At 44.5% G+C, this 26625-nt stretch overlaps 1 protein-coding gene across 4 annotated transcripts in view; it reads right to left on the minus strand.

Annotated features, from left to right (window-relative positions):
• The window catches only part of LOC140462958 (breast carcinoma-amplified sequence 1-like), a 120597-nt gene that overhangs the window by 65764 nt on the left and 28208 nt on the right, over nt 1-26625 (minus strand). For 3 of the 4 annotated variants that reach the window (XM_072556514.1, XM_072556515.1, XM_072556516.1), the window contains exon 4: nt 11509-12029. In XM_072556514.1, coding sequence (XP_072412615.1) covers nt 11509-12029 — 521 coding nt within the window. Of the gene's footprint in view, nt 1-11508; nt 12030-24283; nt 24339-26625 lie in introns of those variants that run through there. The other variant, XM_072556517.1, reaches the window with a different exon arrangement.

Raw genomic sequence — 26625 nt, forward strand, 5'->3', positions numbered from 1 at the left:
GGTTGAGCTCAGTCCCATTTCCACTGGTAACCAGTTTCCAAACAGCTCTCCATAGTGTTCCAAACTATATAGCCCTGACAATGATGAACTATTTCATCAATGAAGTGGGAACTTTCAGCATTTTTCCATTTTTTTAAATGCGGGGTGTATACACTGGAGAGGAACTATTTACAACTGTCAATCTTGTTAATGTTAAATTTGATCTTTTTCATAAAATGTTTATCTCTTCAGCTGTTTAATTCAAACTGCAGATTATGCTTTTGTAGAATTGCTTGTACTGACTTTAATTAACCAAAAGACAATGTCACTGACTGAAGAATATTGCTCATTGCAAACAGAAGTGCAGCAACTTAAAGAATCAAGTTGATAAAAACTAAAGCTAAAACTAAAATCTGACAGTTTGAGCTTACATATGCTACATTTTAATCACAATGGGAAGCAAATACCACTTCAGAAAGGAAAACTTATTAATTATAGTTGCTGTACTTGTCATGACCAGCTCACGTTCTACTGTAGTACTGGTAGAGTGCTGTAAATAATTCCTCCTCAACCTGTTCATGCACATTAATACACACTCCTCGGGCAGGTGAACACTAGGTACATTGGGGTCACAATCACTGCACCACAAGAGTCCCTCACAATGCTGCATTCTCAGAGATGCTCCTTCAGATAAGATAGCAAACAGAAGTGAAAAGTGGAAGTAGCCAGTGTCCCAGAGGAACATATGCTGCTCTCTCATTGGACAGAAATGACTACAGTGTTGGGTTTGCCTCTCTTGGATTGGGTGGCTGCTGTTGCAAATTCTGTGGTCATTGTTGACATTTTCCTCAACTAGCACATCAAACTTGTTTCACGAATAATCCTCCTGCCCTCCTGCAGAGACTCAGCACAGAATCTAGAGTTAGATTACTTTTACAGGTCTGCAGGAGTGATGTATTAGTCATTCAGTTGCAGTTTGCAGTACCATTGATCTACCTTTGATCGCCACCCTAATTGGGCTCAGTATTTCAAAATAACAAGAATATTATGTTGGTTTTAATCACAAAACATGATAAAACGTGTCCAAATCAGGTTTAAAATTATACGTCATTCAAAACATGTTGGCACAAAGACTGTACAGAGCTGGAAAATAAATGGCAAAGGACTGTATCCTTATTTCTCAAATACAAAGAAAATTTTTAAAAATATCATATTGGTCTCGAATCATTAACTCTCCACAGGTGCTGTCAGACCTCCAGAGTTTCACCAGAATTTTAGGTTTTTATTTCAGACCTCCAGCATGTTCTGCTCTTTGTTTTTATTTTAATTCTGCTCCTCCATTGGAACTGATACATATGACTCATGTTTGAGGTCTCTGGATTTATACTTGATGGAGTTAGAAGGATGAGAGGGAATCTAACTGAAACCTACAGTATACTGAATGACCTGGACAGAGTGGACGTTGGGAAGATGTTTCCATTGGTAGGAGACACTAGGACCCGAAGGCACAGCCTTCGACTAAAGGGAAGACTTTTTTAGAACAAAGATAAGGAGAAATGTCTTCAGCCAGAGAGTGGTGAATCTATAGAATTAATTGCCAAAGAAGGCTGTGGAGACCAGGTCAGAGTATATTTAAGACTGAGATAGATAGATTCTTGAGTATCAAGGGGATCAAGGTTAATGGGGAGAAAGCGGGAGAATGGGGTTGAGAAACCTATGGGCCATGGTTGAATGGTGGAGCAGACTTGATGGGCTGAATGTCTAATTTCTGCTCCTATGCCTTATGGTCTTATGATCTTATGATACTATTGCATATAATCTTTGTTGGTTTATAAGAATGATCTATTTTGAGAATGAGGTCTTGTTAATGCTTCAAGAATATCTTTAACTAATACTTTTGGTTTTCAACAATAAGTGTTTACAATTAATTACCAAAGAATTTTTAAAAAAAAGAACATTTCTTTATAAGAAAATTGTTTATATAAACTAGAACTTCTAATCATCAACAGTTATTGAAGCAGAGTAAGTTATTTTATAGAGGAATTAAATGAAAAAGAATATTAACAAATAGAAAGCAAGAGTTTGAGATTAAAGTCGATGGCTGTGTAATATAGCACATCTAAATATGTGGCATACCAAATTGACTTTTAATGATATATTGTGCTGGTTTATGGTTCATAAGGTGCCAATGGTATTGGGATATCATAGTAAGTACTGAACAATGTGTAAGCCTATAGTGTTACAGCCAAATACCTATAAGACTCATCACAGTTGAGCCTGTTGTAAAATTTGTTTGAGATACACATTTTTCACAGAGATTATATCTAAAGATGTGCAGGTTAGGTGGAATTGTCATGCTAAATCGCCCATTGTGTCCAGGGATGTGCAGGCTAGGTGGGTTAGCCATGGGAAATGATACAGGGATAGGGTAGGGAGATAGGTTTGAGTAGGAAGCTCTTTGGAGGATCAGTGTGGACTCATTAGGTCAAATGGCCTGCTTCCACACTAGAGTAGGGATTCTATGATTCTCTGTGGAATAATGATTTACCATTGTGGCCCTCTGAGATCATGATGCAATATTGAAGTAATGGGGTGGCACAGTAACACAGTGGTTAGCACTGCTGCCTCACAGCACCAGGGACCCGGGTTTGATTCCAGCCTTGGTCAAATGTGGAGTTTGCATATTCTCTCCATGTCTGCGTGGGTTTCCTCCGGGTGCTCCAGTTTCCTCCCATAGTCCAAAGATGTACAGGTTAGGTGAACTGGCCATGCTAAATAGCCCATAGAGTTCAGGGACGTGTAAGTTAGGTGCACTGGTCAGGGGTAAATGTAGAATAACAGGGTAGGGGAACGGATTTGGGTGGGATTCTCTATGGAGGGTCGGTGTGGACTTGTTGGGCTGAAGGACCTGTTTTCACGGGGATTCTATGAGAGAGGCAGAGAGAGAGAGAGAGAGGGGGAGAGAGATAGCTGGGGAAAGTGATGATGGAAGCACAGTAAAAGTCCAAGATTAGCAGCAGAGCTCTGACTAGGCACAAGGATGGAAGCCTTCTACCACTTCCAGACACTTTTGCAATAGTATAAGACCTGCAGCAGGAGGAGGGACAATCAGAGCTACATAGAAAAGACAACTGCAAACAGGTAAGTTAAAAGTTAGAGTCATCACAGATGATGCGTTGACCAGACAAATGATGGATGAGGTTTCAGCTTCTTATAACAAATTCCTGAAAGACTTTGATACATATTTCAGCATTTGAAGAAAGTATAATCATTGAACAGCTAGATATATCAAATGGAAGTAAAGCCCTAGGGTGTCCATTGATTGTTTCATTTCCAAAGGAGTCAGTGTGATGATGAGGCATGGTCAGATCTTTTAAAGTTGAATGAGAAGCTAGCATTCATGGAGATGGTACAGTTCCTAAGGCAGTCTGAGGTCTGGGAGCTGAATAGGGGAATTTTAGGAGGTGAGGTCATGGCTCTTTGGAAGAAGTCAAACGGATCAGTAGCGTGTGGGGTCTGAAATCAGAAAGTTCGGCAAAGCAAAAGTGTGCTAAAAGTACTAAATGTGCATCAACTGCTATTTCCAGCTGCTTTAGATGCAGCGGGAACAAGACAGATGAGTGAGATGGTTGTCTAGCCAGAGGAAGCTGAATGACACAGCTCTCATCTCGAAGATCTAAGAGGAACAGATTTCAAGGTCAAAGCTCTGATCACGGCAAGAGTAAAATAAAAAGGCACAGATAGAACACTCCATATCTTGCAGAATTAATAAACTTAATTTCTCAGCAGGTCAGCATTCTCTAAGTTACAGCTAATCATGAAATTATTCAAAGTTGCTGAGAAAGATAGCAATATATGACTGAGAAAAGAAATTCCTAAATTATTTTCACACTTGAGTAAGTTGAAAGTTGAGTACTACATAACATTGCAGCTAAATGTAAGACCAATTTCACTTCTTTACACCAAGAAAGATATTACAATGGATAAAGTGAAAAAATGTAGCAAGAAGTGGTGTACTAAAATTTGCTCAGGTACAGTCACTGTTCCTAAACCAAATGAGAAGGTCAAATGTGTGGAGGGATGCTGCCTGAACTGTTGTGCTTTTCCAGCACCACACTAATCCAGAATCTGATTTCCAGCATCTGCAGTCATTGATTTTAACCCTACTGCGAATCCTCTTGTAAGGATGCCTGCCTTGAAGATGTTTTCCTCCTCTCTCCACAAGAATCTCAGGGAGTCCCACTCCCACTGCACCTATAGCACTCTATGCTACTTTCTCCCCACCCCCACCCTCCTCTCATTTATCCCTCCACTCTTCAGGCACTCTGCCTGTATTCCTAGTGAAGGGCTTTTGCCTGAAACGTCGATTTTCCTGCTCCTTGGATGCTGTCTGAACTGCTGTGCTTTTTCAGCACCACTCTAATCCAGAATCTGGTTTCCAGCATCTGCAGTCATTGTTGTTACCAAATGCGTGGAGACCTGACACATATTGACCAGGCTGCACAGAGAGAAATTCATCGAATGTCATAAATTAATGATTATTTAGCAAAATTAGCAAAGTGTATAATATTTAATAAAATAGATGCAAACAGATGAATACCATTAGACCAGAAATCAAGATTATTAATTGCTTTTATAATGCATTTTGATTGATACTGTTTTAATCTGGAATAATTTAATTTGGAATAATATGAGCATCAGAAATATTCCAGAGGCTCATATCCAATCTAATCCAAGAAAAGGAGGGAGTAAAATGCCACATAGATGAAATTCTCACACATAAAACATCTTTTTTGATGAATTTCTGAAGCCTTACATGACTAAATGCTGGCAAATGGGACTAGATTAATTTAGGATATCTGATCAGCATGGACGAGTTAGACCAAAGGGTTTGTTTCCGTTCTTTACATCTCTATGACTCTACGGCTTGATGGTTCAACAAAGCAGGAATATAATTGTCGGGTTAGGCATGTTCTGAAAATGGCAGTGCCTGTTGACATCCACAACTGCAGACACACAATTCCAGAGCTTCCATCATCTTGCAAGAGTTCAATGACTGCCCTGTGCATGTACAGAGGAGAAGCAGAGCATTGAAACAGGATTCAGCAGGGACAATGAGGGAGGGGAGTGATGACGCAGGACTAAGGATGTTGAAGGGGTGTGAGGTTATGGAAAGGAGAAGGAAGACTAGGGAAGAGGGGAGTGGGGATGAGAGAATAAGGGAATAATGATATGTCAGGGTTGGAGAGAGGACATTCGGTGGTGGGAGTGAGGACGTGGGATGGGGGAGTGAGAACATGGTTTGGGGAGGAGTGACAACGTGGAAAGGGGATAGTGAGGTTACGGGAAGGGAGTAGTGAGGATGCAGAAAGGGGATAGTGAAGGTGCAAGATTGGCTTCGTGAGGATGCAGGAAGTTAGGGATTGGTTGACGATTGGGAGTTGATAACTGAGTTGGAAGTCTTTACAGCCTCAGAATTGCAAAACTTACTGTCATTAGAGAAGCAATTGCAGAAAGTCAGAAAAACTCAAAGTAGAGAGAAAGAACGTCTGCATTTCAGAGTTATCAGAACAGCCATAATCTAATTGATTTGCTGAATGACCTACTTCTGTTCCTCCATCTTATGGTCTTGGGTCTGCACTAAAGGGCACAGCAAGACAAAAGGTATCTCTGTCTGAGGGGGTAAAAAGGCAAGGCAAATCAATGCAAGGAGGGATGCTGTTAGCATCCCAGCAGTTTCACAAAGAGTGAACACCAAGAGACAAACAAAGAGCTGAGAGTAGCAGCCTTGTCCAGTCCCTGAGCTTGATGTGTTTTCCTGAGCGCAGAAATGAAACTTCATAATGAGACGTGCCGGTGCAGCCTGAGGTGCAGTAGTGACCCATCCTGTAAGTGAATTGGAGATAAGTCAAGAGGATTGTTAGTGTTTGACACATGTGACATGCCAATGGATGGGGAGTTCACGTGGGCTGTTGTGCATGCAGCATGCTCTGAGATGCTGGTTCTCAACATGGAAGTCAATCAGAGCAAGCTGCAAGCTGAATTCACCAGGTGCTTGTTCTCATTTCCTTGTCAAGATTTCTTGACAGAGTTGAAAAATATGGTGCTGGAAAAACACAGCAGACCAGGCAGCATCTGAGGAGCAGGAGAATTGACATTTCTGGCGTAAGCCCTTCTTCAGGAATGAGGCTGGTGTGCCAAGCGGGCTGAGATAAAAGGTAGGGGAGAGGCACTGGGAATACGATAGGTGGAAGGAGGTGAAGGTGAGGGTGATAGGCCGGAGAGGGGGTGGGGACGGAAAGGTCGGGAAGAAGATTGCAGGTCAAGAGGGCGGTGCTGAATCCGAGGGTTGGGACTGAGATAAGGTGGGGGAGGGGAAATGAGGAAGCTGGAGAAATCTACATTCATCCCGTGTGGTTGGAGGGTTCCTAGGCGGGAGATGAGGCGCTCTTCCTCCAGGTGTCGCATGGTCAGGGTCAGGCGATGGAGGAGGCCAAGGACCTGCATGTCATTGGCGGAGTGGGAGGGGGAGCTAAAGCGTTCAGCCACGGGGCGGTTGGGTTGGTTGGTGTGGGTGTCCCAGAGGTGTTCCCTGAAACGTTCCGTAAGTAGGTGGCCTGTCTCCCCAATGTAGAGGAGACCACGTTGGGTGCAGCGGATACAGTAAATGATGTGTGTGGAGGTTCAGGTGAATTTGCAACCGATATGGAAGGATCCACTGGGGCCTTGGAGGGAGGTGAGGGGGGAGGTGTGGGCGCAAGTTTTGCACTTCTTGCGGTTGCAGGGGAAGGTGCCGGGAGTGGAGGTTGGGCTGGTGGGGGGTGTGGACCTGACGAGGGAGTCGCGGAGGGAGTGGTCTCTCCTGAATGCTGATAGGGGTGGGGAGGGAAATATATCCCTGGTGGTGGGGTCTGTCTGGAGGTGGCGGAAATGACGGAGGATGATACGATGTATTCGGAGGTTGGTGGGGTGGAAGGTGAGTTCCAGTGGGGTTCTGTCCTGGTGGCGATTGGAGGGGTGGGGTTCAAGGGTGGAAGTGTGCGAAGTGGCGGAGATGCGATGGAGAGCGTCGTTGACCATGTCGGAGGGGAAATTGCGGTCTTTGAAGAAGGAGGCCACTTGAGTTGTTCGGTAGTGGAATTGGTCCTCCTGGGAGCAGATGTGGCTCTTTCATCAAAGAAAGTAATACAAAAATCTTTCATGTACTCACCCCCACACTCCGGATTCCTTAACTGTTCCAGAACCTTCTTGCGACATCCGGAACCGCTCGGGCACCATTGCCTACACGGCTGCTGCAGTCACCACCGCCGCGGCTAGTGGTAACATCACTTCCGCCCCCACCGCCGCACGGACAACAGCCACCACCAACCATGCAGCCTCTGCGATCGCTGCCCACACAACCGCCTCTACGATCGCCAGGAAGACCGTCGCCGCAGCAACTTCCACCCCTGGCAACGTCACTCACCTGCTCAAGGACCACGCTGCCCCCGTGTCGATCACCGCCCTCACGTTGATCTCCACCCCCACGACCGACTCCACCCCCACGACCGACTCCACCCCCACGACCGACTCCACCCCCACTCCCAGCTCCAGCCCCACACCAGGTCCTAGCTCCCAGCCCTGCCGTATTTTCACTATCCCTCCAGACCTCCCCCTCTCTGAGGATGAACGATCAGTCCTCAGCAGAGGCCTCACCTTCATCCGCCTACACTCCCGGATCAATGAGTTTGACACGCGGCTAGATATCAAGCATTTCTTCCGCCGCTTTCGCCTCCGTGCCTACTTCTTCAACAAGGACCCGCGCCCACCCTCTGACGACCCCTTCTCCTGTCTCCAACACACCCCATCCACCTGGACACACCATGCTGGCCTCTTACCCGCCCTCGATCTCTTCATATCCAACTGCTACAGAGACACTGACGGCCTCAACCTGTCCACCCCTCTCACCCACTTCAACCTCTCACTCTCACAACGCGCAGCCCTCCACTCCCTCCGCTCCAACCCCAACCTCACCATCAAACCGGCAGACAAGGAAGGCGCAGTGGTAGCTTGGTGCACCGATTTTTACACCACTGAAGCTAGACGCCAACTCGCGGACACCTCCTCCTATTGTCCCCTTGACCATGAACCCACCTCACACCACCAAACCATCATCTCCCAGACCATCCATAACCTCATCACCTCAGGGGATCTCCCATCCACCGCCTCCAACCTCATTGTCCCACAACCCCACATCACCCGTTTCTACCTCCTGCCCAAAATCCACAAACCTGACTGCCCCAGCCGACCCATTGTCTCAGCCTGCTCCTGCCCCACTGAACACATCTCTGCATACCTCGACACGGTCCTGTCCCCCTTAGTCCAAGAACTCCCCACCTACGTTCGGGACACCACCCACACCCTCCACCTCTTCCATGATTTTCGCTTCCCCAGCCCCCAACGCCTTATCTTCACGATGGACATCTAGTCCCTATACACTTCTATCCCCCATCACGAAGGCCTCCAAGCCCTCCGTGTCTTCCTTTCCCGCCGACCCAACCAGTACCTTCCACTGACACCCTCCTTCGACTGACTGAACTGGTCCTCACTCTTAACAACTTCTCCTTCCAATCCTCCCACTTCCTCCAAACCAAAGAAGTAGCCATGGGCACCCGCATGGGCCCCAGCTATGCCTGCCTCTTCATCGGATATGTGGAACAGTCCATCTTCCGTAGCTACACTGGCACCCCCCCCCCCCCCCCCACCTTTTCCTCCACTACATCGGTGATTGTATTGGCACTACCTCGTGCTCTCACGAGGAGGTTGAACAGTTCATCCACTTTACTAACACCTTCCACCCTGACCTAAAATTTACCTGGACCATCTCAGACTCCTCCCTCCCCTTCCTAGACCTCTCCATTTCTATCTCGGGCGACCGATTCAACACAGACATTTATTACAAACCGACCGACTCCTACAGCTACCTGGATTACACCTCCTCCCACCTTGCCCCCTGTAAAAACGCTATCCCATATTCCCGATTCCTCCGCCTCCGCCATATCTGCTCCCAGGAGGACCAATTCCACTACCGAACAACTCAAGTGGCCTCCTTCTTCAAAGACCGCAATTTCCCCTCCGACATGGTCAACGACGCTCTCCATCGCATCTCCGCCACTTCGCACACTTCCACCCTTGAACCCCACCCCTCCAATCGCCACCAGGACAGAACCCCACTGGAACTCACCTTCCACCCCACCAACCTCCGAATACATCGTATCATCCTCTGTCATTTCCGCCACCTCCAGACAGACCCCACCACCAGGGATATATTTCCCTCTCCATCCCTATCAGCATTCAGGAGAGACCACTCCCTCCGCAACTCCCTCGTCAGGTCCACACCCCCCACCAGCCCAACCTCCACTCCCAGCACCTTCCCCTGCAACCACAAGAAGTGCAAAACTTGCACACACACCTCCCCCCTCACCTCCCTCCAAGGCCCCAATGGATCCATTGCAAATTCACTTGCACTTCCACACACCTCATTTACTGTATCCGCTGCATCCGATGTGGTCTCCTCTACATTGGGGGAGACCGGCTGCCCACTTGCGGAACATTTCAGGGAACACCTCTGGGACACCCGCACCAACCAACCCAACTGCCCTGTGGCTGAACACTTTAGCTCCCCCTCCCACTCCGCTAATGACATGCAGGTCCTTGGCCTCCTTCATCGCCAGACCCTGGCTACACGACGCCTGGAGAAAGAGCACCTCATCTTCTGCCTAGGAACCCTCCAACCACACGGGATGAATGTAGATTTCTCCAGCTTCCTCATTTCTCCTCCCCTCACCCTATCTCTGTCCAACCCTCGGATTCAGCACTGCCCTCTTGACCTGCAATCTTCTTCCCAACCTCTCCACCCCCACCCCCTCTCCGGCCTATCACCCTCACCCTCACCTCCTTCCACCTATCGTATTCCCAGCGCCCCACCCCCAAATTCCCTCCCCTCACCTTTTATCTCAGCCTGGTTGGCACACCAGCCTCATTTCTGAAGAAGGGCTTATGCCCGAAACGTCGATTCTCCTGCTCCTTGGATGCTGCCTGACCTGCTGCGCTTTTCCAGCACCACATTTTTCAGCATCTGCAGTCCTCACTTTCTCCAAGATTTCTTGACATCCAATTTGTTTGGCAAGTTTGGTTAGATGGGAGGCTCAATATTAATGAAGTGCCAACTGGTAACTTGTGTTGCCTAGTGACAATCTCGCCATGCTGCTTGGGACAAGCATGAAAGATGCAGCAAAGGAATCTTATGAGGTTCAGTGGGAGTGTCCCTATCTCTGTAACAGAAGGTCTAGGTTCGATCCCCATCTGCACCAGAGGTATGTCCTAGCATTTCTGAGCAGGTTTATTAAAAATATTAAAAGATGTAACAAGATGATCAAGGTGTCAAGATGAGTCTCACTGGACTTCTTGGTCAATTCTGCCATATGTCTTGCTATTGACCACCTATCTCAGACCCCTATAGATTTCACCCTTGTTTGCTAAATTCCGACTTGTTAACTGGATTTAAATTCCAACAGCTGCAGTGGTAGGTTTGAATTCAACTCCACAGAATATTCTCCTGGGACCCTGAACTACTTGTCCAGTGATCTAAGGGTATGATTAGGGTAACTCTATCTTTACCATGAGAAAATCATTTGACAAATATAAAGGAGACTGGGACTTTACTGAATCTCACAGCTGACAAAAATAATGCTCTGTAAATGCTGCCATGTTGTGCCAGTTATTCAGTTACTAACTCCTCTGGCCTGTCCACAATATGACATCAGGAAGCTTGTGCACAATTTGGGCAGAATTGCAACTACTGCCATTTTGGAAAAGGAAATACAATTGTTGCACATCACTGACACAGAAAAGCTCCTTTCATAATTAAATGAAGTACCTAATACCTAACTGATCCCTCTTGTGGGGAGATTTTTTGTCCTGCTATAGTTTGGTTAGCAAATATGCTTCTTTGGTGGACTCCACATCAAATGAAAATGGACTGCTGCTTGTACACCACTAAATCACTGCTTTCCTCCAATGTCCTTTTGCCCTCTGGATCCTGGTCTACATCGTCCTACTTCCTAGCCCTGATCCTTCCCTCCCCTTCCTCAGCCTCTTCTCCCATAATCTCCACTCAGCTCTCTGACATGCTATCAATCCTTTAATCTTCATTTCCCCACACTAGGTTATTGCTTGTATCACATTGACTCGATATTGACACCTGATGAAGGGCTTTTGCCCGAAACGTCGATTTCGAAGCTACTTGGATGCTGCCTAAACTGCTGTGCTCTTCCAGCACCACTAATCCAGAATTAGGGGTCCCCTGGTTTGTTCACTGAGGACCTGAAATTTTAATAAGTATCTGCCCGACCACAGACTCTTTCATTTCCATATGCTTTAATTCCATACGTTTTAAAAATAAAATCTGCAAACAAAACAGTATTTCAAAAATTTTAGACTCAGCAATTCCAGTGTTGATTTAACTGAATGAAAGTAGGTTGTACTCACCAAGTAATGTTCCACGTTATCCAGTCTGTGGATAAGTTCAGTAGCTTCACTATCGGCAGCAACTGGGTCCTGACTTCCAGCAGTCTTCAGATTGCCCTGATTCTCATTTTGCTGTTTGCCCTTATCACCTTGTTTGAACAGTTTTTCAAAAAAGCTTACTTCTTTTTGCTTGGTTTCATTCACAGCGTGTTCTGGTGCATCTGATGATTCAGTCGCAGGCTGCTGCTGTTGCCTTTGTGTGGAGGATTCTTGAAGATTCACTTTATCAACTGATGCTGTGTTCACTGAGACACTCTCTTGATTGGTTTGGAGTGTTGCCGTTCCTGATAATGGCCCTGGAGAAGGGTCATTAGTACGCCCTGGTACAGAGCGAGAAAAAGCCATAGAAAATCTGGATTTAGAAACTGTCTTGGCAGACTTTTCAATTTCTTTTTCCTCTGCATTTGTATTGGCATGTTTCTCCATTGTTGCTTCTGATGTGTATGTCCCAGTGTCCTGCTTAACATCTGCTCCTGAGTCTACTGCAAATAAAAATATGAACAAAGATCCTGTTAATAATCTGTCAAATGTTGTAGATATATCCGGGCTTGACATATCACAAGTCTTTTTAATTTGAATATGTCCACATTTACCTGGCAAAAAAAAGCCTCAGATTTAACCTACTGCAGTCTGAATCTGCTGTCTCACTTGTATGTCCCTACATTTTCTGTTTTCCCGTTCAGATTTCCTGCATATAAAGTAAGCTGCTTTTTCTGAAATTTAACCTTGGTTACTCAAAAGAACGACAACAATACAAGGTTATGAAACAATATGTAAAATTTCGATTTGAACACTGGAAGCATGCTGAATATAAGCATATTACTTTAAAAGCATGACAAAATGTTAATGCTTATTGTTGTAAGGTAAAGCACAGAAAAAGTTGGAAAGTAGATATAAGGGGTAAGTTCAATGTGAGTCTGTGGCTGTATATTTAACAGCACATTGGAGTATGAAAATTGTTCCCTTACACCAAAGAATGGCTAACACCATTCTAGTCTGTTTACAAAGGAAACAGGGCGAACCTAACTAACTACAGACCACATTAGCTTGATGTCAGTATTGGATTTGGCAGAATATATCATGACCAGAACTTTCCAATAGACACCAAGACACAGCTTGGCTGGTGGTGAGATCCTTCTGCCACACTGCACACTCCCCTCGATGCAGCTGTCACACACCTCCTTCTGGAATATGCCTTTGCAAAGGAAGTCTGGAGAGTGATGTAGTGTTTTTTTCCGAGGTTCATCCGGAGCAGCTCCAAGACAAAGGATTCTATGGTCTATTGTTTGTTCCCTGGGACAAACACCGAGACATTCATCAACTGCGCCTAGACAACCATCAACTTGGTGAAAGACACTCTTTGGTCTGCCTGAAACTTGTTGGTCTTCCAGAACAAGCAGTTGACCTCAACTCTGTGTCACAGACTGGCCCATTCCTAGGTCCAGGACTACATGTTGAGGGATGCAGTAAAGCTTGGATCAGCTGCAGCCAAGGCACAATGGGGAAAGACCACTGTCTAACCCAAAGTTAAATGGGGGTTTGTTTGGTTATTGGGCCCTCCTGGTGCCTCAAATATATATAAATATAGTATTGTACAGATAGGAAAAGCCTCTAGTTAGTGACCAGGAGAAGGGAAAGAAGTTACAGGGCACTATCTGCCCTGACACCTCTGTCTATTTTTATTTAGCTATTTACTTAGTTAAGGCTTATTTTTCCCACTCAGTGCTCTAAGTTTCATATCTTTATGAATAAAGTTATTTTTAATTTATAAAAGTCAGTGTTGCATGAGATGTTTGGGCTAATAATTATGGATGTCCATATAACTACTGAGACAAAGAAACCCAAGACTGTAATATAATTCCCCTTCCTCCACTCAGATATGAGTTTGGAGTCAGGAGGTTGTGGGGCTATAGGTATTCAGCAGGGGGATGGGCTTGTCTATCAAAAAGGATACCTAGATTTGGCTGTAGGTTTTAACATGAGAGAGAGAGATGAGAGAGAGGTGTTACAGGACAGCTGGTATTGGTCAATGAATATCACTGTTTTACTATGCATTAAATTCAAGCAGTAGTATTGATTGAAAGCTGGAAGAATTTACTGTTTCAATAAATCAATAACTTACAATCAAAAAAACAAATTAATTCATGAAATTAAGAGTACTGAGTGGGGGGAAAAAAGCCGTAACTAAGTAAATAACTAACAATGACAGACAGCGATGTCAGGGCAGGTAGTGCCTTGTAACTTCCTTCCTTTCTCCCGTTGATTAGTTGAACAGCAAACCTGCTTGTGACCCAGTGAAAATCCCTCTTCGCAGCAGGCTGGCAACGGGAGGCCAGATCAGTGAGGATTTGTCCCACCTCTCAATTCCACGTCCAATGGGAAACGATGACACCTTGAATCAAATGGAATGCATTCTCCGTGTGTGTGTGTGTGTGTGTGTGTGTGTGTGTGTGTGTGTGTGTGTGTCCACACAAGGCAAGCATATGAATGAGAAAGGAATAGAAAAAACCTGTTGAGTGAGTTGGAGTGGGAGAAGGCTCCTGTGCAGTAGAAATGCCAGCAGAGACCAGTTGGTCACTGCATTCACAACATAACCAGAGCAGCTTTCAGGTATGGGGTATGAATTCCACAGAACTTCTCCCAACTTGCTGCCATCATTTCAGCAGTAAACCTGAAGAACTGGCATAAGTATCCACATGCACTCACTTATATATTCCTTCCAATAGATCAGAGAAATTCCACGCCATTCTGTATGATGGTCTGAAGATCTCGTGGGTTGGGATTTTCTCGTTTTTGGTTTATACATGTTGGATGTCCATGAACTCATCACTAATGCCCACGCCCAAGAAAGCTGGTTCAGTTGCAAGACAATCTGCTCATTAAGAATTAATTGGCAGAGTTTAAGTAAATTTCTTGGCAAATAACATGCTTCAACACCAGCATATTGGAACACCAGAAGGTGATGATCAGTGAGGTGGTGTGTTGAGGCCCTTAAATGGTCATTAATTGATGCTACTGAACCTTTTAACCCAGAACTCAATTAGTGAGGTGCCAAAAAGAGGAGAAAGTATCTTTCCAGAGCAAATTTGCTTAATTATTTACCTTCCATGTCACCTAGAAGGGTAAAATCCAACTTTTAGCAATTGACTTCGTTTGTGAATAGTCCAGAATGTTTTTGCAGGATAATTGAAAGGTATTTCAAAAGAGCCTGTTACATACTGTGTCATTAAACCAAAATAATTGTTTGCAAACATGCTTTGAGCATTATGTTCTTTGGGGCTATATACCACATGAAGTGTCAATATAATAAACTCCATAAACACTGAGCACAAGACTTTCTCCATGTTGAGGGTGTGGTCTAAAGTGTGTTACAACATTATTAAAACTGAACCATCAGCTTGAAATGTGTCTCACCATTTGTATTCTTTGCAATATCAGATTGCCCATCAGAAGCCTTCACCCATTCTTAACTAATTTCCCTTACTCATACTGCTACAGTAAAGCTCATTTCTTAGCTACAACTCAACACTCAGCGTAAGACATGAGATTTGGTATTATTTTCAGTCATGTTCTGAATGAGTCAGTCTTAAACAATTTGAAAACTGTATCTTGACCGAGTTTATATTGCTCTTGTTTTAGTCAAAGAGCCATCATAATTGCAAGTGCACAAATAAATAAAACACTGTTATTTCATGAAATGCTAGTCACACATTAGTGCCCTGTAATGTGATAATTAACTGAAAGGAAGTACAAATGACAACCAACTGCAGCTGACACCATGTGGCTTAGAGGACGTGCCTCAGGAAAGGCATGAAAGTGGTCCATACAAGTGACATATCACACAATGCACAATGCAAGCTCTATGACACAAGCTTGCAAAACTTGTGACTGTCAGCATGTTGTGATTACAATAAACTTGTTGTATAATAGTTGCAGAACTCATTATGTGAAATGACATAAATTAACAAAGAAATGTACCTCTTGGACTGTAATTCCTGAACGCTGTTACCAAGGAGAAAAAAACTAGTTTGAAGTAATTTAAAATTGGAGATGGCATCATTTGTTTAAAACCTAAACAGTAGATCTTATTACATTTTAATTAGATCTTGTTTAAAGTAATGTATATTCAGAGAAAAAAAATTATTGAAAACACAATAAAGTAATGTGATGAACAACACATAAGGCTGGATTAGAATTTTTTATTCTGTCTTTGAAAGACACTTTTCAGATCCCTCTGCCCTCTGAACACAGGATAATCCGGGGGGGGGGGGGGGGGGGGGGGGGGGGTTGGAGGTTTGCAAATGTGATACCATCATTTAAGAAAGAGACAGGAGGTAGGTATAAATAGAAATTTCTCAGATTGGAGAAAAATTGAAATTGGCAATCCTCAGGGATCAGTGTTGGGACATTTGCTTCTTTGAATTTATAATCTCTAAATTAACAAATGATACCATGATAGGGGGAATAGTGAATTGTGGGAGTGATGCTGAGTGACTTCAGAGAGACATTGACAAGTTGGCTGAATGGGCAGATGAATTGGCAAATGAATTTCAATGCAGAAAAAGGGAAGATAATGTGTTTTGGTTGAAGAAACATGGAGAGACAAAACAAGCTCAATGCTACAACGTCGGGGGGATTGCAGGAGCAGAGGGACCTCAGGTCCATGTGTATGATTCTCTGATTGTGGCCTGACAAGTTGAGTTCAGAAGGTTTAAATGATCCCTTGTTTAATAAATAGAAGCATTGTGTATAAAAACAAGGAAGTGATGAAACCAAGGACCAAATCAGTCAGATCACTTTTGGAATATGGTGTTCAGTTCTGGGTAACTTACTTAAGAAAGGATGTTAAAGCCCTGGAGAGAGTTCAAAGGAAGTTTAGAATACATTCCCCATAATATGGAAACAGGCCATTTGGCCCAACAAGTCCACATTGACCCACTGAAGAGTAACCCACCCAGACCCATTCCCCTACCCTATATTTTAGCTAATGAATGCACTTAACACTACGGGCAATTTAGCATGGCCAATTCACCTGATCTGCACATCTTTGGATTGTGGGAGGAAACCCACGCAGACAAGAGGAGAAATGTGCAAACTTCACACAGCCCAAGGCAGAAATCAAACCCAAGACCCTGGTGCTGTGAGGTAGCAGTGCTAACCACCGTGCTGCCCGTAAAACTGAAAGCACCTAGCATGGGACTCGAACCCACGGCCTTGAGATGAGGAGCATCATGCCTTGCTGACTGAGCTAGCCAGGCCAGACTAACTGCTGTTTACTGGAATGATATCAGGAATGGGGGATTTTAGATACAAAGGAAGTTTAGAGAAATTGGGCTTATTCTCCATGGAACACTGAAGATTAAGAGGTGAATTTATTGAGGTGTTCAAACTTATGAAGAATTTTGACAGAATAAAGCAGGATATTCTGTTTCCTCTAGCTGGTATGTCAGTAACAGGAGTCACAATTTTAAGATTGTCAACAAAAGAGTTGGAAGTAAGATGAGGAGAAACCTTTTTACTCAGAGAGTTGTTGGGCAAATTCCATAGGAGGTTTCAAAACAAAGCTGGATATATATTTGAAATTGATGGATTTAGAGGGCACTGGAGAAGGGGATTACTTGGGTAGCTCTTTCAGCAATCAGTATAAACACCATGAGCTGAATGGCCTCTGTAATGTAAAATTTGATAATTCTAGTGAGTTTCCAACATATTGTAAGGGCAAGATGTATTCATTTCCAATGTTTCAGTCCACATTTGGATCTTCAATCCTGTGCTGTGGGTTGTCTGTGAATGAATAAAGGTTTCAGCAAACTGGCTGTAAAACCACCATAAAGCATTAAAGTTGCTGAGTGGGTCATAATATTCCAGTTCAAAGTTTCACAATATTCCATTACAATGTAGGTGACATTGAGAGGGACGTTTTTCAAGGGTTATGTGCCATATAACATTGGTTCATGAAGCAACATCTGTAACAAGCTACATTCAAAATTAATTACCTCCAGAAAATATTTAAACTTGTGTACAGTTCCAGTCTTTAGCTGACAGTACTTGGGTGGAGCAGCTCACTGCTAACGTTTCATTAAGGAAACAAGCAGCATTTTGATACAGAATAAAACTGTAAATAAACACATGATTTCTTTAAAACTCAGCAAATTTTAACAACTTTTCTCGACCTTATGAGCTTCGTTCACCAATTCACTGACTAAATCCTCTTAATGATTTCAAGAAAAATGGCATACTCCTTCAACCATGGCTGGGACCCAGTCTGCCCAGCTCCTGAGTAAATGAGCAGGCAGGGCCATGTAAAACTGGGTAGCATCACTATAACCCCCTACTGCAACCACCTATCACCATCCCATCTACCCTTTCCCCGGCCTTACCACTCTCCCTCTATTTACAGCTGGGCTCCCTCCCCCTCCTCAGTCCTGACGAAGGGTTTCAGCCTGAAATGTTGACTTTCCTGCTCCTCAGATGCTGGGCTTTTCCAGCTTCACATCTATTGACTCTAGCATCCAGTGCTGTACTTGCTACCTCCGCTGGTATATTACCAGGAAGGGGGTAGATGGTGGCAGGTTCATCTGCCATTAAAACCAACAAGGTACTTAAATTGTCAATTAAATTTTTATTTATGTACCTCCTCCCTCTGGGGAATCCCACTACCACATGACTAAGGCATCAAGCAAACCTTGGTCATTTATTCAGGTAGTCCTTGACCAAAGGGAGATTCTCCGCACACCCTTGCACCGATGATTGCTAGTGCCATTTGTACTCTTGGCTGAGTTTCCTGATTGCTGCCCACCAAAACTTCAACTGTGACTGTGACTGACTCCATCAAAGCTGAACAACTTATCTTGCAGCTCAGCCACTTGTCATGAGGGACAGACTGCGGTCTCAGAAGTGCTTGTACATTCTGGTTTCGCAGTGAATTAGCCAATGTGATACTGACCAGATTTTTTTTTGTTAAAAAAATCCTGCAGTTGGTTAACTGATAAACATTGTTGGAACACCATCGCCCTCTGCAAATGCCACCACGTGATCCTTTGAGGGGAAGAACATGATTTCATAATGAGATCTTATTGAAAATTCAGCACCTCTGACATTGCAGCATCAGTCCAGATTTCATTGTCAAGAACAGCACTTTCAGTAAGTATTGGGGGTGACATGTGACATGGACAGGTCAATAATTTGGTGCTGCTGGTCTATGTTTGAATTTCCTAGCACTATTCCCAGGACTGCCACTCCGACCCGAGCAAATTGAGGAAGGCCAAACCAAGCACGTAATGGCTACGTGTAATTTCCCAAGAGGTCTATGGACTCCTGCTGGTGTTCATGGGACAGTTGATGGCTGCAGGTTTAATTTCTAGCAGAAAGCCAATGTGCAGCATTCCATGATCAACCTGAAGCTTCCTCCACTAGTCTGACCATGACTGCGGGTCACTGACTATGCTCTGGTGTGGCATGGACAGGCAGCTGTGGCTTTTTATATTTTCAGCTATTTTAAAAGTGCTTGAGTAGCTAGCCTCCTCTGGGCCACAGATTCTGCCACAACAATGAAGACAGCACATGGGTACGCAACGTTTCTAGCTTTATTTGCCACCACACATGACCTCTAATGCGGGAGCCTGATAGTCGAATTCAGTACTGATTGTGGTGGCAGTGAGATGAGGGGGGAAAAGCCTCTTTGAATACAGGATGCCCAAACCAAAGTTCCTGACAAGGCAACAAGGCATGTTTTGCTGCTGAATGCACAATTCACTGCTGGCCTGCTCCCTTTGAGTGACAGTTTGTGATGTCAATGTGTGGTTTAATGGTAAAGGGAAACCCACGTCCACATAGATGAGTGCTGAAAGAGAAGGTGGAAGGGCAAAAGTACAGCATCTAACTATCAGACCTAGAAGCATGTGGCCAATCTGAGTAAACTGCAGAATTTCAAGACCAACTGATGCTGCCATCTCCATGTCTGAATCTTGTTAAGCTTTGCCAGCCCTAAATTGCTACTATTACTTAGCAGCTTCATTACACATGGTTAACAGTGCAGCATTAATTGGTTTTTTTTAATAGAAGGCCCACGATGGACCATTTCAGTAACCACTGGTTCGACAACAATTTCATTTAGCGACCACTTGAATGTTGATGGCTCGCTCTTCCCATGAACCATCAGCAACACTATCAGCTTCCTGGTTGACAGAAGGCGCTGCATGCTAGGGTACTCTTCATACTGTACTCAAGACATATCAGCGCACACAGCCCATCTTCACATCCATCTGCTTCCAGGGTTAGCGAACTTGACTCACTCCTGCACTTCCCAGCCTGAAGTGAACAGCATGCAACAAGAGGAGAAATTTAACTCAAGCTGCCTGCCACATTAGGGAAAATCTGGGCTGAAATCTCTTTTTACTGAAATACATAGCATTTTTAAATGTAATTAGTTTTAAAAAAGTATATTTGTATAAACCAGCTTTTCTCAAAAATTCCTGAAATGATACATATGGTATTTTTTCATCCTATCAAGTTGTTTGACTGCAATGTTCAATTGGCAAGCATTCGTTGTTTTAACAGTGTCCTACATTAAACTTAACAATCATGATGAAGCAGAACCCCACACCCTTTCCGTAAACAAGGCTCATGAGATGCTTATTCAATTGTGTGTTAACTTATTTCATGAAATTTGTGCCATGTTCCAATTTAGACTTTTATGATAAATGCAATAAGTGTTATAAGTTGTTCAGGAGTGTCGAGTTTCTCATTCTTTTCAGTTACACACTTTAATGTTTAATGAAATAAAAGAAGGCCACCAAACAATTTTACAAAATGCAAACAGTAAAAGCAGACATGTTTCTCTTCATTTCTAAAGAGACGTACCAAATACTTTCTAATGATTCATAGCTAATATTTGAACTTAAGGTGGTTCTGTTGTGTTATATTTGGAAAGTAAACAGTTTATATGGAAACATTTGCCTTTATGCTAAATGGTTGATTTCACACCGTGGTAATGGATTTCAAATTCTAGCATTGCTAGAACCGAGAGTGTTTATTAAAACCATACAGTAAGATTTTTAATGGCAATTGGGAACCACAAGAGGATGTCTTGTGTCCGTTTTGACAGATTTTCCTGACTGGAGAAAGGGGACAGAGCATGTTTCATATGGGAGGGATCCCAAACTAAGCAGGCCATACGAACCAAGAGCTGGCTTCAAACAGACCCCACTTTAGCTGCTGCTAGGTCCTTAATCCAAAGTGTAAGAGTCAAATATTCATGGAGTAGATGTTAATAATCTTGAAGGTGCCTTGACGTGCCTGAAGGTTCTCAAATCCCCTGCTCTTTAAAGTTGAAAAGAAAAGCTATTACAAAGATTAAAACATAACCTCTGCTGGAGTACTCAGATTAGAAAGAAAAGTAGCATCTATTTGAATAAGTTAAACCAATCTCTTTGTTGTATTCAACTCTTGGGAAAATGTCAATGTTTTCGTCTATGGTTAGCCGATTTTCAAAAGTTTAAAATTGCTCAGTGACTTCCACCACCCCTACTGCCGTGGTCACCACCACTTCCGCCCCCACCAGCGCCACTCACTTGCATTCTGCTGACATGCCCCCCACAGAACCCACTGTCACTATCCCCACCCCCCAGAACCCCGGAGGAGAACACTACCCCTGCTCATGACTCCACCCCCATTCCCTCCACCATCACACCCACTCCAGTTACAGGTTCCACCCCCACTCCCAGCTCTACACCCACACCAGATCCCAGCTCCCAGCCCTGCCAAGTTGTCACCATCCCCCCAGACCTCCCCCTCACGGAGGACGAACGATCAGTCCTCAGCAAAGGACTCACCTTCATCCCCTCTGTCCACGCATCAATGAATTTAATACACGCCGTGACGTCGAACAACTCTTCCGTCGCCTCCACCTCCGAGCTTACTTTCACAATCAGGACTCCCGGCCACCTTCCGAGGACCCCTTCGCCCACCTCCAACACACTGCATCCACCTGGACACCCCGCGCTGGCCTATTACCTGCCCTCGACCTCTTCATTTCCAACTGCAGCCCGGACATTAACCGCCTCAACCTGTCTACCTCCCTCCCCCACTCCAACCTCTCACCCTCACAACATGCAGCCCTCCAAACCCTCTGCTCTAATCTCAACCTCACCATCAAGCCAGTGGATAAAGGGGGCGCAGTGGTAGTCTGGTGCACTGACCTCTACACCGCTGAAGCCAAATGTCAACTCAAGGACACCTCTTCCTACTGCCCCCTTGACCATGACCCCACCCTCCATCACCAAACCATACAGAACCTCATCACCCCAGGAGATCTCCCACCCACAGCTTCCAACCTCATAGTCCGGGAACCCCGCACTGCCCGGTTCTACCTCCTTTCCAAGATCCACAAGCCTGACCACCCTGGCCGACCCATTGTCTCAGCATGCTCCTGCCCCACTGAACTCATCTCTACTTACCTTGACACTGTCCTATCCCCCCCTAGTCCAGGAACTCCCCACATATGTTCGAGACACCACCCACGCCCTCCAAGACTTCCGTTTCCCTGGCCCCCAACGCCTCATCTTCACCATGGATATCCAATCCCTCCACACCTCCATCCGCCATGACCAGGGCCTCCAAGCCCTCCGTTTTTTCCTCTCCAGACGGCCCCAACAGTACCCTTCCACCGACACTCTCATTCGTTTGGCCAAACTGATCCTCACCCTTAATTTCTCCTTAGAGTCCACCCACTTCCTCCAGACCAAAGGGATAGCCATGGGGCACACGTATGGGCGCCAGCTATACCTGTCTTTGTTGGCTACGTAGAGCAGTTGATCTTCCATAATTACACCGGCACCACTCCCCACCTCTTCCTCTGCTACATTGATGACTGCATTGACACCACCTCATGCTCCCGCGAGGAGGCAAGTAATTCACCAACTTCACCAACACATTCCACCCTGACCTTAAATTTACCTGGACCATCTCTGACACCTCCCTCCCCTTCTCCATTAATGACGACCGACTTGACACTGACATTTTTTACAAACCCACCGACTACCACAGCTACCTGGATTACACCTCTTCCCACCCGACCTCTTGCAAAAATGTCATCCCGTATTCCAAATTCCTCTGCCTCCGCCGGATCTGCTCTCAGGAGGACCAGTTTCACCACAGAACACACCAGATGGCCTCCTTCTTTAGAGACCGCAATTTCCCTTCCCACGTGGTTAAAAATGCCCTCCAACGCATCTCATCCACATCCCGCACCTCCGCCCTCAGACCCCACCCCTCCAACCGTAACAAGGACAGAATGCCCCTGGTGCTCACCTTCCACCCCACCAACCTTTGCATAAACCAAATCATCCGCCGACATTTCCGCCACTTCCAAACAGACCCCACCACCAGGGATATATTTCCCTCCCCACTCCTTTCCACCTTCCACAAAGACTGTTCCCTCCGTGACTACCTGGTCAGGTCCATGCCCCCCTACAACCCACCCTCCAATCCTGGCACTTTCCCCTGCCACCACAGGAACTGTAAAACCTGCACCCACACTCCTCCCTCACCTCTATCCAAGGCCCTAAAGGAGCCTTCTATATCCAAAGTTTTACTTGCACATCCACTAATATCATTTATTGTATCCGTTGCTCCCGATGTGGTCTCCTCTACATTGGGGAGACTGGGCGCCTCCTAGCAGAGCGCTTTAGGGAACATCTCCGAGACACTCGCACCAATCAACCGCACCGCCCTGTGGCCCAACATTTCAACTCCCCTCCCATTCTGCCGAGGACATGGAGGTCCGGGGCCTCCTTCACTGCCGCTCCCTTGCCACCAGACGCCTGGAGGAAGAACGCCTCATCTTCCGCCTCGGAACACTTCAACCCCAGGGTATCAATGTGGACTTCAACAGTTTCCTCATTTACCCTTCCCCCACCTCACCCTAGTTCTAAACTTCCAGCTCAGCACTGTCCCCATGACTTGTCCGAAGTTGTCCTACCTGTCTATCTCCTTTTTCACCTATCCACTCCACCCTCTCCTCCCTGACCTATCACCTTCATCCCCTCCCCCACTCACCCATTGTGCTTAATGCTACTTTCTCCCCACCCCCACCATCCCCTAGATTATCTCTCCATGCTTCAGACTCACTGCCTTTATTCCTGATGAAGGGCTTTTGCCTGAAACATCAAATTCAAAGCTATTTGGATGCTGCCTGAACTGCTGTGCTCTTCCAGCACCACGAATCCAGAATCTGGTTTCCAGCATCTGCAGTCATTGTTAATCTGATTCTCAGATAGTTTTGATTTACAAATTATGTACTTGCTCTAAATTTCACAAAATGCTATTACTATTTCTCTTTTTGTCAGCTGATATCATATCACTGAAACCAAACTGCACTTTGCTTTTTTTTTTCCATCCTCCAAACCATGACAGAATAATATTGGGTCCTGTAGTTGAAGTATAGTTAGTGTACTACCGGATTAGAGGCAAGTCAGTTTGATTACAGAAACAAGAAAAAAAAAGCAGAATAAAACGTAAACTCAGGATAGCAGTTTTAAATGAATGAAACTCAATGGATACAAAAGACATCTCAAGGCATTCCGCACATTTTATTTAAAATAATGCAACTGTGTTGTAAACCAGGGAAAATAATTGTTTAAAACACAGTGAAGGCTAATGAAATTAAGACAATAAAAGGGGCTAGTGTAGTTAGGGAAGTGAAAATACAAGAGGTTTAGTCTATCGTTTGACATACCTTTTGCTTTTCCAGACTTCAAATGCAATTTCTTCATCAGGTAATCAATTCTGCGGATATCTTCAGATGGAACAAGTGAAGGATGCAAAGAGACAGGATAATGAAAAAGAAAATACTGAAGAATAAAAAGAAATTGAAATAAGAGACATAGATGCAGTCTGTGTTATGTATGCAGCATTCTCAACTCTTCCCCATTCTTGGTCAGGGATAAGGAAGAACATAGAATATAGAACATTACAGCGCAGTACAGGTCCTTCGGCCCTCGATGTTGCGCTGACCTGTGGAACCAATCTGAAGCCCTTCTAACCTACACTATTCCATTTTCATCCATATGCTTATCCAATGTCCTTAACGTTGGCAAGTCTACTATATTGCAGACAGTGCGTTCCATGTCCCTACTACTCGGAGTAAAGAAACTACTTCTGACTTCTGTCCTATAATCAATCACCCTCAATTTAAAGCTACATCCTCTCATGCCAGCCATCACCATCCAACGAAAAAGGCTCTCACTATCCACCCTATCTAACCCTCTGATTATCTTATATGTCTCAATTAGTCATCTCAACCTTCTCTCCAACGAAAACAGCCTCCAGTCCCTCAGCCTTTCCTCATAAGACATTCCTTCCATACCAGGCAACATCCTAGTAAATCACCTCGGAACCCTTTTCAAAGCTTCCACATCCTTTTGCGGTGACCAGAACTGTATGCAATACTCCAAGTGCAGCCGCACCAGAGTTTTGTATAGCTGCAGCATGACCTCATGGCTTGGAAACTCAATCCCTCTACCAATAACAGCCAACACATTGTATGCCTTCTTAGCAACCCAATCAATCAATCTGGATGGCAACTTTCAAGGATCTATGTACATGGACACAGATCTCTCTGCTCATCTGCACTCCCAAGAATCTTACCATTAGCCCGGTACTCTATATTTCTGTTGCTCCTTCCAAAGCAAATCACCTCATACTTTTTTGCATTAAAATCCATTTGCCACACCTCAACTTAGTTCTGCAGCTTATCTGAGTCCCTTTGTAACCTGCAACATCCAACAGCACTGTCCACAACTCCACTGACCTTAGTGTCATCCATAAATTTACGATCCAATCCTTCTATGCCCTCATCTAGGTCATTGATAAAAATGACAAACAGCAGTGGCCCCAAAACAGATCTTTGTGGCACACCACTTGTAACTGAACTCCAGGATCAACATTTCCCATCAACCACCACCCTCTTGTTTCAGCTAATTTCTGACCCAAACCACTAAATCACCCTCAATCCCATAACTCCGTATTTTGTGCAATAGCCCTATTGTGGGGAACCTTATCAAAAGCCTTACCGAAATCCATAGGCACCATAGCAATCACTTTACCCTCATCCACCTGTGTGGTCACCTTCTCAAAGAACTCAATAAGGTTTATTTAAGAATTCAAGTAGTGGGCCAGTCCATCACCCATTTGTGATTACAGTGACATTGTTCACTTCTTTTTCTTCAATGATTTAATTAGAAAACCTGTCACAAATGGTTTCAAAATTGAGTGGTGCTGTGCATTGGTATTAAAAAAATAAACAGGAGAATGGCACCTCAATCCATTCATGCCCTCAGTTTTAAAATGTTACTGAGATTTAACAACTCTTCTCACTTTTTACTGAGAATGTGGTGGTAAAATAGAGTAAACTATTGCAATGTGTTCTGTGTACTGTAATTCATCACTGGTTAGTTATGATTGGTCACAATGTGAAATAGCTGTGATTGTATCTAAGTTAAAATAGGTTTAGGCCTCACCATTAGCTGTGACTTCTTAAAAAAAAAGCTATGTATTTTCCACCAATGAACAATTACTGAATTGTTTAGACAAGCTTAAATGTGATCTGTGAAATAGAGCACCAGTGGGTGACAGTTCTGATGCCTGCAAATCACAGTTAATTGATAGCACATGGGACTACAGCAAGCAGTCGGTTACTTGAACTGAATGAGACCCACTCAGATCGACAGAAAATTCAGACTTGAATGCAAAACCTGACCTCAAGATTGGACCTTGCTGGGCTCAGTTTTTGGGATCAAATCAAAAATGTACCAGCTTCACAGTGGTCTCTCCGGACAACTGTCTTTCAACAAAATGGACCTTAAAGAGCTTCTTACAGTCATAGTCAGACACAAGTGAATGCCAAGTCACATTAAAATGGACTGGATGCTGGCTCAGTGGTGGCATTTAGGAAAGGCATTAAAAGGAGAGGGAGTTGGTGGCAATCAGAGGAGTTGGGGAGATACAGGGCTTAGAAGGTTGAATCCTCTAATAGAACAGTGAAATAGAAAAGTTATAAGGTTTGTGGATTGGACAGGG

This window comes from Chiloscyllium punctatum, chromosome 37 (genome assembly GCF_047496795.1).
Source record: "Chiloscyllium punctatum isolate Juve2018m chromosome 37, sChiPun1.3, whole genome shotgun sequence".
Taxonomy (NCBI): Eukaryota; Metazoa; Chordata; class Chondrichthyes; order Orectolobiformes; family Hemiscylliidae; genus Chiloscyllium; species Chiloscyllium punctatum.